Below are 17,111 nucleotides of genomic sequence, written 5' to 3'. Positions count from 1 at the left end.
AAATATACAAGAAAAATTTATATTTTTCACTAAATAATTTTCAACTTCAACAGTGGCGTGGGTACAGTAAATGACTTCGATATTTTTATTCATTTATATGTGCTATTTCGAACCGCAACACGCTTTATTTTGGAACCCATGAATCGATTTTGAAAAATGACGATTTCAAATTATGATACTCGACAAGCTCTATCCAAATATGTTGACAGATATGACTTATTTTCATTTTCAAAGCTCACTATGACCTGCAATATGGGTCGAAATTTCGAGAAGGACCATTAGGCATTTTTTATCAGAAAAGTGGATACCTCATTCGATTTAGGCATATTTCGAACATCTGGATTCCAAGTTTTAGCCCAATATCTCATACAGGGTGTTAGTTATTTATATGATGACAAATTTTCAAATCCGTGATTTTTTGACTGACCCTGTATGAAAGTCTATGAACTATACTAACCTTTCAATGAAATAATACTTCTCATACTCAGCTACGAGATTACATAGGTTGTAATCGTTTCATGGAGTTGCCTCTAGTTCAATTAAAATCAGCAAATCTAAAAGTTGAAAACTTGTTTTTGGCTTCAGAAAAATTACCAACAACAGAAATAAATAAAATGACAAATGGAACAGTTTTTTTCAGATATTTGAATTTTCAATATAGTCTCCTTTAACCTGTATACATTTGTCATAACATCGTTTCAAATTCTGGCGGGTCTGCCTCAATTGGCCAATTCGTTCAAATTTTTATTTATTTATTTTACGGGGTCACCCCCATTTGAGAATAAAATTAACCATTATATAATAAAGTAATATTAACTTATGTTATTATAAAATACATATCATAATACTACCATGCAGTTAAGAGATTGTTTTTGAATTTGCTGAGAGATATACCAGTTACTTCCAATTTTCTTTCAATAATAAGTCGAAGTGTACGATCAACAGGGTTATGTAAACCCATAATTTGTAGAATGAAACCGTAAATGACACAAATCGCTGGACCTTAGAATTCTGTTTGGGACATTGAAATTAATATTTTCTAGAATTTCAGGAGCAAAAATTTGTTTTGAACTCTTTCAAGAGTAAGATTGTGATTGTCATAAAATGGAGACCATATCATTGAGCCATAATCTAATATTGATACTACCAGAGACAAGTAAACTATCCTTAAGACTTGAAGGGACAGATGTTTACCATGTCGTAGAACAAATCCAAGACATTTTGCCGCCTTTACCACAATATAGTTCAAGTAGTCTAAAAATTGAAGTTGTTCATCAAAAAAAACACCCAGATCCTCCACAGACGAAACATAAGGATAATCCATGGCCATTTATTACATAAGAAGTATCAAATTTTGTATTTCTTTTGTAAAAACTTATAAAACAGCATTTTGCGATATTCAACTGTAAATTATTCTCAGAGCATCATGTAACCAATCTATCTAGGTCATCTTGCATTAGTGTTGAATCATATAGTGAGCTTATTGGCATGAAAACTTTGAAATCATCTGCAAACATCAAAAAATCAGTATGATGGAAACATTCAACAATGTCGTTAATAAAGATATTGAATAACATAGGAGCGCAGTGAGAACCCTGAGGTACCCCTGATGGCACCTGAATTATAACCGATGTAACGCCTCCAACTTTAACTTGTTGGGTTCGATTACATAAGAAACTTCTGAGCCATGTTACAGCTGAGTCAGAAAATCCAAATATCTTGAATTTTTTCAATAAGATATTGTGGTCTACTCGATCAAAAGCTTTTGAAAAATCCGTATACACTGTATTCATTTGCCCTTTACTTTCCAAAGCATCCAATATTGTGTGTTCAAAAATCATCAAGTTGGTAATAGTAGATTCATATTGTGAGAATCCATGTTGATTACTTATTAAACGTTCCTTACAATAAAATTTTAACTGTTCGCTAACTAATGTCAATTCGTAATGTCATATCTCCGCAACAACATGGATTTATGTCAAGCAACAAATTTAATTGTATTGACCCTAAATTTTAGTGATGTCTTAGATACTCGTGATCAAGTTGATGTGATATATATACTGATTTTACTAAAGTATTTGATCGACTAGATCATATGATCCTTCTATATAAACTACACCAATTTGGTTTCCATAATTCAGCAGTACTTTTCATTAAATCCTACTTACGCGAACAGTTTGTATCTTATATTGTCTATGATTTTTTTCATTACAATCCTCCATCTGGAGTACCTCAGAGATCGAATCTCGGACCACTTCTGTTCTTATTATTTATTAATGACCTCAGTATTTATGTTGATTGTAATAAGTTATTTTTTGCAGTTGATTTGAAAATATATTTACCTGTCGAAACTATTGAAGACTGTAATACATTGCAACGATAGAAAATATACAGACTTGGTGTGAAGTTAACAAACTATATCTCAATGCATCCAAATGTAAAGTAGTGTCTTATAGTAGGAAAATGTCAGTCATCGAGTACAATTATCGAGTAGATACCATAACCCAATTAAAGATCTTGGTGTATATTTTGATCAAAATTTGTCTTTTTCCAACCACATTAGATCGAAAGTAAGTGAAGCATTGAGAGTTTATGGCTTTAGAGTTCGCAATTGTAGATCTTTTTCAAACATGTTTCTGTGTAAATTACTGCACAACAATGTAGATGCTATGGAGGTGTTATCTTTTATAAATTTCTGTGTGCCTCGGTTTAGAACTAGAAATACAAAAACTTCTTACAGCCGACTGGCCAGAACCAATTTGTACCTCAAGTCACCTATCTTTAGCATTTGCAATAATTTCAATTTTGATTTCCTAGAATAGGTATATTGTTGACACCTCATATCAGTATTTCATGGATAATTTTCAATTTTCTGGTACGGTTTTTTCTAATTACATTATTCATTCATTTTCTCAAATTGTAACTTTGTAATTATAAGGATCGATATTACTTTTTTTAACATACTTAGTTAACCCTGTAAATGGTTTTTAACTGTTAGGTAATAAAGGCTATTATTATTATTATTATCTTCAAGAGAAAGATCAAACTGTTTAATCTTTAAAACAAGTACAAGTTTTTTTTGTTTGTTTTTTTACTGAAAATCGACGTATCGTAGGAAAAAACTTGGAGGACTTTTTTGAATGAGGTGTTTAGCAACCTATCATTTTTTCCACGTAGCTTTCCACCCTTGTATATTAGCATATCATTACAGAACGCCTTGTATAAAAATCTCCGATTGAACAAGCTTCATTTTCGTAACGATGTTTCATCTTTTTTTTTTTTTTAGTTACTCTATTGTTTGAGATTTTATAGAGGCGATGAAAAAATTCGTAGCTTCATTTGGGATTTGATAGCACCATGTGAAGACGGTGGGGAACAAAAGATATCAAGAAACCATCACGGATTGAAAGATCCTGTCCCAAGAGGTATTCGAAATAAACATAAAAAGAAAGACAAAGGAGTCCTCAGCAAAGATTTGAGGCATCCGGCAATAACTGATCCGAATCATTGGAGTAAGAGTGAGAAATATGACGGAGACATATTTTTAGAAAGTAACTACAAGAAACATCTTGGACGTCACGCTAATAAGTAAGAAATATATCTCATTTAATGAATATCCATTATAACAAATTTTAAAAAAAAAACACTTCAATGTGAGATTTCCACTTGAAAGTTCACAAAACCGTGACACGTGTTTCGCTTTACAATTGCATCTTCAGGCGCCACAATACTGTAAGTAAGAAACTGAAATATTGAAACATTGACCTACTCTCCCAAAGTACCTATACCGTAGGTTTTGTTAAATGCCTGCCGGAAAACAACTACTTATTTATTTATTTATTTAACGGCAAAGCCAATTTACAAAAACATATTTAACAAAGTGTTAGGAACTACAAAGTACTTTTGAATGCTCATGTCTGATGTCTACATTACAATTTTACAAAACATTTAACAAAGTGTGACATAAAAAATACCTATTCCGTAGGTTTTAGTAAATGCCTGCCGGAAAACAACTACTTATTTATTTAACGGCAAAGCCAATTCACAAAAACATATTCAACAAAGTGTTAGGAACTAGAAAGTATTTTTGAATGCTCATGTCTGATGTCTATATTACAATTTACAATTTTACAAAACATTTAGCAAAGTGTGACATAAAAAAAACCTATTCCGTAGGTTTTAGTAAATGCCTGCCGAAAAACAACTACTTATTTATTTATTTATTTAACGGCAAAGCCAATTTACAAAAACTACAAAGTATTATGTCTACATTACAATTTACAATTTTACAAAACATTGAGTAAAGTGTGAAATACAAAATATTAATAAATCCTTATGTCTGGTGACTATATTACTAAAAGATGAAACAATTCTTGTACTTGCAAGAAAAAAGATGTAACAAATCTGGTACTTACAAAGAAAATGGTAAGGTAAAGAAAAGCTTTGAAAACGCTATAGCCTTTTCAATTGATTTTTAAAGACCTGAAGTGATACATTAAACAGATCTGAGTTATTACGATATTGATTTCCCAGCTTCAAAATTCGAGGCATCGGACTGTTCAAAGCATAATTGGTACGGAGTTTTTTTTTTATGAAAAATGTCAGGATTTCTTGTATTTCTTTGTTTAATATGAAGTTATTAATTGAAGTAGTTCTGGGCAATTGATCTCACTATTTATTAAGTTGAAGAGGAAACTCAAGTTCATAGAAATTCTCCTATCTTCCAATGATTTTATATTTAACTTGATTAAGAGTAGACTGTACTCATATTAATTTAGTTGAATACCAAAGTGAAAAGCACAATTCCTCAAGAATTTCTTTCAAACATTCTCAATCAAATCGATATTTACATTATAGTATGGGTCCCATATAACCAAACAAGATTCAAGAATGGATCTCACGAAAGCACAATATAAAACATACGTGTTGAACAGTAGTGAGTCCATATAGGATCCCTGCGGTACCCCTGATGAACCTGAATGGGCGTAGATGTTGTATCTCCGTATTTTACAGACAGAGTCCTACCAGTTAAGAAGCTATTGATTACTTGCAAAACATTCCTGTCTATATCAAGCGCTTGAATTTTAGATATAAGTAGGCTGTAGTTGACTCTATCAAATGCTTTGGAAAATTCAGTATAGACTGAGCCAACTTGTAGCCTCCTCTCAAGATTTTCAGTTAAGTAATTTGTGTAAAGAGTAAGGTTGGTACAAGTGGATTTACCTTTTGAGAAACTGTGTTGTTGGGAATTGAGTAAAGACTTACAGTCCCAGGAAAGTTTCTTTGTAAGCATAGAATCAAACATCTTAGCCATCTCTGACTAATTGCAAACTGCTCTATAATTCTTGATATTTTTCTTATCTCCTAGTTTATCTATTGGTTTCAGGAAGCTATGTTTCCAATAATCTGGAAAGATGCCTAGAGAAAAAATTTGATTGAAGATGTTTCGTAATGGGATCGCTAAAGTGTAAAGACATTTGTGTATAAAAATAAAGGTTTCCCATCAGGTCCCATTGTGAAATTAGGTGAAACGGAGAGAACATAATCTATTATATCCGTAGCATTAATACTATAATTGTTGATATAGACTTTATTTTAAAAAATTTATTCAAGTGTAAAATTCACCGTCTGGTTATTATATAAAGTTTAAAAATAAGAGGCAAACAAATTCACAATTTCAGAAGTATTATTACAGACTTCATTTTCATAAAACATGGCTGAAGGTATATTATAATCCTTCCTTTTACTCTGAATATAACCCCAAAAGGCTTTTGGATTATCAGAAATATTATCTTCAATTTTATTATTGTAATTTTCAAAGCACTGATCTTGAATAGCTTTACAACTGTCTCTCAATTTACAGAAATCATAATAGCAACTAATGTTGCCGGTTTCCTTATATTTTTTATGAGTGTTTTTTTGTCGTAAATCATTTTTCTGAAGTCAGAACTGAACCAAGAGGGAAAGGTAGAAGTTTTAAATTTTTTCAAAGGAATAAATAGATGTATTGCCTGATAAATAATGTCATAAAAACAATTGATGTTATTATTAACATCTGAGTTACAGAGAATATGTTCCCATTTAACGTCAGCTAGATAGTCATTTATCCCAATATAATTTCCATTGGGCTTGTTTCATGATTTTTTGTTTATAGTTCACTTGATAGAAAATTTAAATTGAAAAACAGTGCACTTTGTTTCATCTCTCTAAGTATCGTAGTTTTCCCGTAATTGATTATTAAAAATCGAATGTGATATGTTGGTGACGTAACGGCCCTATTCCCGCTTCTTGTTCGATTGACCAATAGGAACAATAGAAATAATCATCATTGTCGAATCGTAAAATTTACGGAGCCTATAATTATCAATTTAATTATGGAAGTGTATATGAACCCGTAAACGTTTCAATTAATAAAAAATTCTCCACATGGAATGAAATGTACACGAAAAATCATGTTTGGAAATAAGTTTTATATCTAAAATCAGTACACAAAGTCGATAGATCAGAAAATATTTACCTAAACTATAATTTTATGCATTATTTAATAATATACAGTTATGAAAATCAAAAAATATAGCAAACTGGATTAAAGAATCATTTCAAATATTCAATGTATTCTACAATCCTCAATCTGAAAAACTGCAATTTATTATAAAAAAAAAACGATTCCTACATACATACCTCTTTCTAATATAATGATGATAATAATAATCTCTTTATTTACTCAGATTGATTTGTATAACCACAGGAGCAGAAGTAAAAATGAAAAAGAGGAAAACGTCAATGTACAATATATATATATATATATATATATATATATATATATATATATATATATATATATATATATATATATATATATATATATATATATATATATATATATATATATATATACAGCTACTAAATTCAAGCGTAATCTGTTAAATCTGTGGGTAATCTTTTAAATCTTTCAAAACTTGAGAGGAAGGTTGAATGAGGTCAAGTGTAGACAGAATTGATTGCACTCGAACTGATCCAACAAAAGCCTCTGAGGTAATAATACCATTAATCATATAAAATTTAATTAACTTTGTTTCATACTTTCAGTAACACAATTAACTCCAGATAATACTTTCTGTAGAGAATACTTGCAGTTGAGATAAAAAAACTATGTAATCAAATTCAATATTTTCGTTCCCCTTTCATTTATAGTCACTTTAAGTCTTGGAAGAGTAGAAGGATTATAGTTCTTTCTTTTCACTACTTTCACCCATTTTTTTCTCATCATTTTATTCTTTAGGGAACCTAAACTCATTATATGAAATAACTCACCTATAAACCAATGTGCTTTCTATTTTCTTGTGCCTTTCTGCACAATTAAAATCAGCACAAGAATGCGACATATTAATATTCAAATATATCTCTAAAACACTTTTGAAACATACACAAACTAAACTCGATGAAAAAACGAATTGTTCCTACGCGAGCTGTCAGTTAAGAAAAAGTTGAAACTCAATGTTGCAAAAACAAGCAGAATGGATCCGATATGACATACATTTTCAATGCAGAATAAACCAATAAATTGTGATATGGGTACTCCATTTTCCTGAGAAAATGAACGATCAATTAAAATTTTCTGTAATTAAGAAGAAAAAGAACTTTATTTCCAGATAGGCAAGCCTAATATAAACATAATTAATGTACTTTATCTAAATATAATACATAAAAATCAAAATAGATTAGTCTATTACAACCAAACAACAGAAAATCACAAAAAAGAAAAAAAACTTATATCGCACATATTGTATATAGGATACACGTTTACATATTTACTTATATATTCATTCAAAACAAAGTCTTAGTTATTATTATATTTTAAATATAAATTAGCTTTAATTCAGTTTTTCGTTATGAATGTTACCAAGTCCCTCTTGAATTCACTTTCATTAAGAATAAAGCCAGCAAACAAATAAATATACAATAATAAGATTGCTCGAATCCACAAATTGAGCATAAACATGGACAATAATATTTTCCTTGATAACTGATACAGTACAAGTTATATCTAAATATGATTCTAAATAGAATTAAACGAGCTGTATTTTCAAATGGTTTTCGAATGCTCATGAACCCTAATAAAATAAATCAATTATGCATTCATGCCACCCACCAAAAATAAGAAATTCAACGTTACTGGTATATTAGTCATATTGTCATCCAGTCAGCCTGCGCCCTCTGTAGTGTATGCGACAATGTGCTACAGTCAATGGTTTCCACAAACTTTGTATTTTTGTTAAAATAATTTCAAAATGAATGTTAAGCCTAGTTTTGCTAAAGCTGACTCCCGACAACTTACCAATGGTCGATTTTGAAATGATCGATGAATTTTACTTGTAAAATTTGCAATACTTTAGTAGGTCCCTTTTATTCATATGACATTCATTTCAGACTTTGTGTTTTATCGAAGGATGGAAAGTGTTGATTCAATTCCTTGGCGTTCATGTAGACAACTCTTTGAAGTGGTCTGACCATATCACAGTTGTTTGTGAAAAAATCAATCAAGGGTATTATGCAATCTCAAGAATTAAGAATTGTATGCCTTTACGCGCCATTTTAGATGTATATTACAGTCTGGTCTATAGCCATCTAAGTTATAATGTGATCCTATGGGAAAACAGTGTTGACAAAGATAGGGTTTTCATTGATCAAAAAAAAAGTTGTTAGGAAATTGCAAGACATTTTTCATTAGTCATCAAATTTTAACCTTTCCCTGCATCTATATCTTTAAAATACTTTTATATGTTCGCGAATGTATAACAGACTGTACTAAGAACTCATTCTATCATAGCTACCCAACTCGATATGCAGAGGAGTTGAGCATTCCTAAACATAAAACTATAAAATTCGAACATTCTCCCAAATATATGGGAATAAAATTATTCAATCGGTTACCAGACCATTTCAAACAGATGAACACTGTAGCATTTAAAAAAGCAGTTAAAACATTGCTTCTTTCTAAGGCCTACTATAGTATTGGCGAATTTCTCTTGGACCATCTCGACTGAATGGGTTCATGCGGCTTTGGCATGATATATTCAATTTTTATAACTACAATTGTTTTAATTTTTGTAATTCTGACTTATTTGTATAAATTTTTATTGTATTATTTTTATCTGCTTAATACTGACCTATCCTATACGTTTGTCAACGTCTTTGAGGATGAATAAATATTATTATTATTATTATTATAATTTTTATTTTATCTCGGCCAAGGAGCAGTATGGTGACTGAAAAGAGAAGCAAAAATATGTACAGTGAAATGTACTCCAGAACATATCAATCCAAAAATAACCTGAAAAAATATTTTTCAGAATGTAAACTAATGACAAGGAATATGCAGCAAAGTAGGCACCCACCGAGACCTACCTTTTACATAAAACCGTTCTTTAATTAGATAATTTTAACAGTTGTATTCACACCGAGTTGACAACAATAACAACAAAAATGGCGTCTGTCAAATTGGATCATCAGATCTGTGATTGGATGTTGAAAACCAATACACTTGGCAACTGCGCTCTAGACACGATCAATTTTATTGGTCAACAGACACGCGGCCAATTTAAATTCTTGCTATTCGAATTTTTTTTTTCTGCAAATATAAAGAGATTTTGGGACCGATTAGGCTTGATTAGTATAATATACCCCTAATATTCAGATTCTTTTAGAATAGATATATTCAAGGAAAATTCAACGGCAGCGTGCCAAATACAATTTTTGAAGATTTTATCTAGAGCGCTTTGTACGGAGAAATGATTATTGGAGAATATCAAATCTAAATAAACATTGGTACAATTTGGTATGGAATTCAGTTGGAAGAAATTATGAAAGCTGAACGCTTGGTGAATTGCTATTCCCGGGGAGTTTTCATTACAGTTAACGTTTAAACCGAGATTGTCATTAAACGATTTGGCATCCGGAATATTATAATCGCCACATATAGTAAGGTTTGACTGAGCATAATTGCTGGTAACAAATACAACAGTACTAATTTGCTCTTCATAAAAACTTCCCCGGCTAAAACCACGCTGGACTTTGAATTGTATCAGGCAGGCGTTTATGCAAGATACTTCACAGAGGTTAGTCTTGCAGATGTTTCTCATTCATCCAGCAGCAGGACCGTGCTGAAATTAGTCGGTTTCGAGATATTTTAGTCTCATCAGTGCAGGAAATATACGAACCAAGCTGCAGTGTGCTTGGGACTTGATTAATTTCAACGCAGCTCCACTGCATGCATGAACCTTCGTCTAAGAGTGACAGTTTCATCTCGTGAACAAAGCTGCAAGCTGAGAAGACGCCTGAGGATGCTATCATATACCGAAACACGTGTCAAATGGGAATCGATCGAATGGAAAGTGTTTTTTTTTTTCATTATGATGTATCTTTTCAATTCAATAATGTCCAAATTGGGATCGTATTTCTTTTTCCCAAATTAAAGTTCCTATGATGACCATCATGCTAATTTAGAGAATACGCAGGTATTCGATGAAATAAAATTTCTCAATACTGATTTTATCAATATGATATGTATAAAAGTCCAAAAATTTAACTAGAACTAACTCTGATAACATTTCCAGGGTTTTATTGCGTGTAAGAATGCTGTATTATATTAAACACGAAATTATTGGCGACTTGGTGCAGCATATCGCAGATGGAGTCCATGCAAGGTAAGATATTTTTTCTTCAAATAGTTCATCTTCAGCTCCACTGAAAAGTTAAAGTTAATTTTTTGTCGTTCCGAAAATTGAAGCTGTTCTAATGTATTTTTTTGAAACCAACGAAGGTAAGGTTATGTTGTAACTCGACTAATAGAGGACTTAATGCTGAGGCGGCCCATTTGTCTTCTAGGATCTGATTATAATCTGAAGAAAAACTACTGATGTGACTGACGTCTGTTCAGATGGAAGAGAAATGGCCTGCTATAATTTGGCTAAATTATTTAAAATTGTTGGGAGCCCCGCTTTTTATTTTTAACAGTTACATGCATGATTCTGCTTCGAAGTCATGCTAGTTGCTTAGTTGAATTGCCGATTACCGATATTTATTCTTACATGGTTTACTGTCTTGAAGTATGAACACCATTGACTAACTTTTGACTTTTGGTTCGATCAAAAATGTATTTCTTTCAAGTGATGATTTCCATTATAGCAAGTTTTTTCGTATACCAATCTGTTGTAGATAGTCAGCCGGATATATACCGGTACAGGACATGATTTTAAAGTCAAAACGCGGCGCTCTGCCTTCGTTCCGAAATTATGGCCTCCCAAAGATCAAAAGAAGGTCATATTCAACGATCGGGGACACGCATAGTTTTATTTACTAAGTCATCTTCACACATTGTCCCACCGTGCTTTATACTCTTTCCCCGCAAGTGTATTTTTATCCATTTTTGCCAAGGCTTTTCTCTAGTAGGTTATTACGCAATTGACGAATTTAAGGTTAAAAGTTTACGTTGGTGACACTGTTTCACTCTAATATTACAAATTTAAATAGGGTTTGTTTCAATCTAGTTGAACTGAGAGAAAACTTGATTCTCTATTTAATTTTCTATCCAATCCAGCGGATTGTACACTGTACACGGCAGAAACACAATGCTCCAAATGTTGCAATGATAATAATATGCTTTATTGTCCAAAAAACATCAGGACTTGTTGATAAAGCTGCAAATTTTTAAATTTTTGTCGTCACCATACAGCTATATATACAGCTACCTGAATGAGTCATGACAGATGGGAGAAATTGTATCTGCATAAATTTTGGGTTGTTGTATGACGAAGAAAGTATTAGAAAAAAACTTTTGTTGCAATTTTACGTAGTAAGGATTAAGGGGTCAACAATGAATGGATATGAAAATGTCGTTTGGGTTCTTGTAGATATATAAAAAGCAGTTTATGTAGAGGCAAATTCGGGAGAAATAGGTTAGTGCTAAAGATGGAAAGTATCAATATTGTGGGTAAAGCAATTATCTAGACATGAGAAAACAAAAAGTACTTCTGAATAACATAAAATCCGAGGAAATGGGTTTGGGGTGCCACAGGGTAGTATTCTCGGCCCTTTACTATTCTTGATTTATATAAATGACATAGTAGGAAGAGCTGGAATGTGTGAAATCCATCTATTTTTCATCCACAGATCATGGAATTTTGACGCAAATGATAAACTATACAATAAATTGTATTCATAAATGGTGTTGCAGTGATTTACTTAAAATAAATTAAAATAAAACACAATGTATGGTCATTGCAAGAGAAAACCAGATTAAAATACTGCCAAGCCAGAATTTGGAAATGAAACAATGCGGGAATTCATTTGAAAAAGTAAAAACAACCAAATACTTGGGTGTTATAGTTGACTATGGACTAATGTTTAAAGAACATGCAAACTATTTCTTTTAAAGTAAACTTTTTATTCGGATGTTTAAGATGAACAAAAACGGTGATATACAGTAGTGTTATACTTCCCCATTTCAACTATTGCTTCACTATTTTATACCTACTGAACCAAAACCAGATTAACAAGGTTTCAAAAACTACAAAACCAATCAATGAGTATCATTTTGTCATGAAGTAGACACACTCCTTTAAAAACCATGTTGGACAGTTTAGGATGGTTATCAATTGAAGATTATTTGTTAAACCAGACACTTATTTTCATTTTGAAAATCAAAACAGAAAGAGCATCTGAGTTACAATTTTGAACTACACCAATATCCAACCAGATCGAGAAATTGCTTTCGCATACCTCTAGTAAGGACAAAGCCTTCTCAAAATTCTGTCTTTGTTATAGGAATCAAAGTTTTCAATGATTTAACCCCAAAATTAAAGGATATAGATTCTATTGGCCTTTTCAAAAAAATATTAAAAAAATATGTCATGGAAAAACGTGAGGAGACTTGACGTTTCTTTTATAAATACACACATTTGTTGTGAGGCATAAACTTGTATTTTAGAAACTTTATATATATTGATACAACTAGTTTTATCTTTATTTTCAAAGTTTTAATATTAACATTTGTTCCCAAAAAGGGTATGAAGCTTCAATAACTTCTAATTTTTATATGCGAGCGCTTTCGATAGCAGACTGTGCTATCATCTTCATGGCTCTACTCAAACTGAACTTTTTATCTTCTTGTTTGTTCTTTTATACGGTTAGAACGCCTTGGTGCAGGTATTTGTCCTCTCCTTTCATCCGGCAAATTTAAAGAGACATCCGGATGAAAGGAAAGGACGAATACCTACACAAAGGCGATTTAACCGTATAAAAGAACAAACAAGAAGATAAAACGTTGAATTTTGAACTCTATTATTAGTATTTGACTAAATGAAGGATTTATATTTATTATTAAAGAAACAATACAGGAAAAGTTTAAAATATTAAAAATGTAGTATACCATACTTCGTATATAGATTAAAAATACAGATAAAATAGAGACAACTGTCCTCATAAAACTCTTCTAAACTATTATAGGGTCTACCATATAATAAATATTTCACTGATTTCAGAATTTTACAATTATCCTCTAAAATATCTATATGGTCAGGTGAATGATTGGAAATCTTAAGACTATTATAATAAAAGGAGTCTTTGACTTAGAGTTGAGGCTGGTATGGCTAATCTTAGATCATTAGCTTGACACATTATGTATTTGAGGAGCCGCTAAATATTAGTTTATGTTTGTTAATCAGGCTGCATCTAAAATAAAAATTCCAAAGGCCGTCAGAATTTTATGTTTGCAGGAGTATCGACTTTAAGAATTGCACATGAATCTAATAGCTCTTTTCTGTATAATGAAGACAGTCTGCAAATGAGTTTTGCAACATACTCCCCAGAAAGGAATTCACTTCAAGTGAACATCAAGAAAAAAGTCAGTTTAGCGGCAGACAAACCAGGTTACAATGTGAATGGCGAATTTAAGTTTATCTTCAATTATTACCCCAAACAATTTAGATCTAGGTCTGTTTTCATTCAATATTTGTAATCTGAATAAGGAATTGACTAGAAATTGTTATTTATTATTGAAAATATATACATTTTATGTATACTCGCCTCGAAAAACAACTGAATTAATTTAGGTCTTAAACGAATTTGTAATATTTAAGCGAAACAGTCCTACCAATGTAAATTTTCAACCTCAGAAAACAGCTCTGACAGGAAATATTTTTTTATTTGTTGAAAAAGATGAATTTGTGCGAAAAAAGTATAAAGCAAAGTGGAACAATGTGTAAACGTTATGTGGCGAATAATATAATGTGTATTTCAATCGTTTTGTTGGCGCAAAAAAAAAGGTGAAATATGACCTTCTGTTAATTTTTCCGGGGAGAAGACATAATTTCGAAATGAAGGGAGTACAGAGATCTTTTCAAAATCTTTTTTCGGTAACATTCCCCAACATACCTTTTTGATTGATACTACCATTGTTGAAAAATTGGAGATCATGTTCATATTTCATCCATTACATATCACAGCTTAATGCTTATTTTTAACCGTTCATTTTGTTATTAACACTAATAAAACTTCCATTGGTTCCCAACCCCAACACTGAGAAGTGACGGTACGGCACTTGAAAACCAAATTATTTCTTTAGAAAAGTAAAAATTAAAAATGGTGCTCTTCATCTGAGGCATTATTTTTATTTCTTTGAGGACTTCAGAATGGTATTCGCATCTCTTGCCAAGTTCCCAAATAAATTAGGAGCTGCTCTAGCTTTCAAACCTACCTAGCTCGTGCTGTCTGAATATTACGATAGATGTGGAAGCTGTTTTCCGGGTTTGTATACCGTGGTTTTGCAGGTTTTTTGTCTAACGTTTCGTCTACTACTGGGTTAGACATCAAAGGCGGGTATACCACAATAGTAGACGAAACGTCGCGCATATAAACCTGCAGAGCACGGCCAAAAAACCCGGAAAATGGCTTTCACACTGTGAAAGTTTACATTCTTTGATCATAATGATTGATGTTTAGTATCACATTTACGATATTATACAGCAGCATGTATATTTTGCCACCGATTTCCCGAAATCGAAAGTGGAATTTGAAATTTGAGATAACTTCAGTTTCTTCCTGATTTAATTTGCTAAATGTAAGCAGCTTTCGAAGCAGACTTATGCATTGTTAGTTCATAGCTGTCAGTTTTGCATGAATTGATTTGAATCCACAACATAACCTCCAAGCAGTGAAAGCAAACTCGAGTAAAATTGAAAAATTTAGTAATTCCAACAGATCGCAATGAAGTGATTAGGTTACATTGAACTCTTGAAGTCATAAGAAGGAATGTGTATTATTTATAGCTTAGGCATTATATATTTCAATGTTGAAAAGATGCGAAAATCACGAGAAGTCCTTCGATCTAAATTTCAATAGAGAAATCAAAATTGACAATTGGCATACCATAATTCGCAGTGCCCTGCCGATTTATCCTCCCGTAACGGAGCAATTACCTTGCGTGTGGTGGGATGCGGAATGCGACAAGTCTCTTCTCATTGGCACTTGGAAGCACGGCTATGAAAATTATACGGAGATGCGTGTCGACCCTACCTTATGCTTCCTGTCCCGTTGTGGCCCGCCCTCAGACCGTGAGATCCAGATGGCGTCGACGACTAACGCGCAACCACCTACGCCCGCACCGTAAGTAGTCCACTAGAGTCGTCTACTGCTACAAATATTGCTCTAGTTTTTAATATTTTTTGTCCTGTACTAACCATTGCACGGGCGAGGTGCTTTGAATAAGGAACGTCTAGAGAAATCTATGACTTTGTTTCTAGAGCTATAATTGTAAATCATTCTTATTTAGTTCGAACCAAACGGAGCACTTAACTTCTCCGTGGACTAATTTGAGAAATTTTTAGAAAATCTGTTTTATTATGCCGGGTGTAAACCGATTCAGGCTGGGCCCCACAACTTTGATGTCTCGCCTCATATCAATGTGGAATTTTGGTTCGAATGTGTAGGTCAAAAATATTATTTGTAACATTTTCAGTTCCACAGGAAACACAACACAACAAAAAAATATTTTTTGAATGTCAATTTCTACTAATTTTGGGGTGATAAAAACGAAAATAACAATGAAAAATTTTTATTAGCTCTGGTTTTTGAGATACACAGTACTTAATCTTAAAGAGTAGTTATATTATACGTGAAAAGTGAAAGTACATAAAACAATATTGTTATGTTTCTTTTAGAATATTTTAAGTACAAAATTAATAAAAAAAAAACATTATTCTTAGTGTTTTGACAAATAAAAGAAGTTTGTACCACCAAATTTCAATTAAGTCCATCCGATTCATTGTAAGATCGCTGTCGTTTAGCTTGTCTTTTATAAAACACTTCTGGAGCATCCCTACACACAGACCAGCAGTAGTCTGCAAGCATTGCTTCATTCCAACGGCCCTGATATCTCTGTTCCATTAAGGCAATGTCTTGATGGAATCTTCTCCATGTTCGTCACTCACAGCTCCACAGTTTTGTGGGAAGAAATTAAGATGAGAGTGAAGAAAATGAATTTTTAAGGACATGTTGCATCCAAGTTGGTGGTAAGCTTGAAGAAGCTCTTTAACCAATGCTGTGAAGTTATCATCTCTTTTGTTACCTAAAAACCCATGTACAACCCCCTTAAAAGCTTCCCAGGCTCTTTTTTCATTTCCTGTTAAAATCATGTCAAAAGCAGGATCATTTACGATTTCACGGATTTGAGGCGCAATAAAGATGCCTTCCTTGACTTTAGCATCACTCAACCTGGGAAACTTTGCTCTCAAGTACTTAAAAGCTTGTCCTTCCTGGTCCATGGCCTTCACAAAGTTTTTCATTAGTCCCAACTTAATATGTAATGGGGGAAGGAGAACATCCTTAGGATCTACAAGAGGCTCGTAAACTACATTTTTCTCATTAGGGTTTAGGTCTCGTGTAGGCCAGTTCATTTTTTTATAGTGAGATTTTCTATCCCGACTGTCCCACAGACACAAAAAACAACAGTACTTGGTGAACCCTAATTGCATTCCTAGGAGTATAGCAATGACTTTCAGATCACCACAAATGTGCCACTTGTGTTGTTCATATTTGATTGATTGGAGAAGTGT

The 17,111-nt window shown here is 32.4% G+C and overlaps 1 protein-coding gene across 5 annotated transcripts in view; it reads left to right on the top strand.

Moving 5' to 3' along the window:
* The window catches only part of kis (chromodomain helicase DNA binding protein kismet), a 136,993-nt gene that overhangs the window by 61,243 nt on the left and 58,639 nt on the right, over positions 1–17,111 (top strand). For 4 of the 5 annotated variants that reach the window (XM_074176578.1, XM_074176575.1, XM_074176577.1 and 1 more), the window contains exons 4-6: positions 3,287–3,588; positions 10,617–10,706; positions 15,439–15,663. In XM_074176578.1, the coding sequence (XP_074032679.1) occupies positions 3,287–3,588; positions 10,617–10,706; positions 15,439–15,663 (617 nt within the window). The remainder of the gene's footprint in view (positions 1–3,286; positions 3,589–10,616; positions 10,707–15,438; positions 15,664–17,111) is intronic. The other variant, XM_074176579.1, reaches the window with a different exon arrangement.

The sequence above is a fragment of the Leptinotarsa decemlineata genome, unplaced genomic scaffold (assembly GCF_025532065.1).
Source record: "Leptinotarsa decemlineata unplaced genomic scaffold, Ldec_3_MD MMD2_tig00001973_RagTag_RagTag, whole genome shotgun sequence".
Taxonomy (NCBI): domain Eukaryota; kingdom Metazoa; phylum Arthropoda; class Insecta; order Coleoptera; family Chrysomelidae; genus Leptinotarsa; species Leptinotarsa decemlineata.
This window is presented reverse-complemented; position numbering and strand designations above follow the sequence as displayed.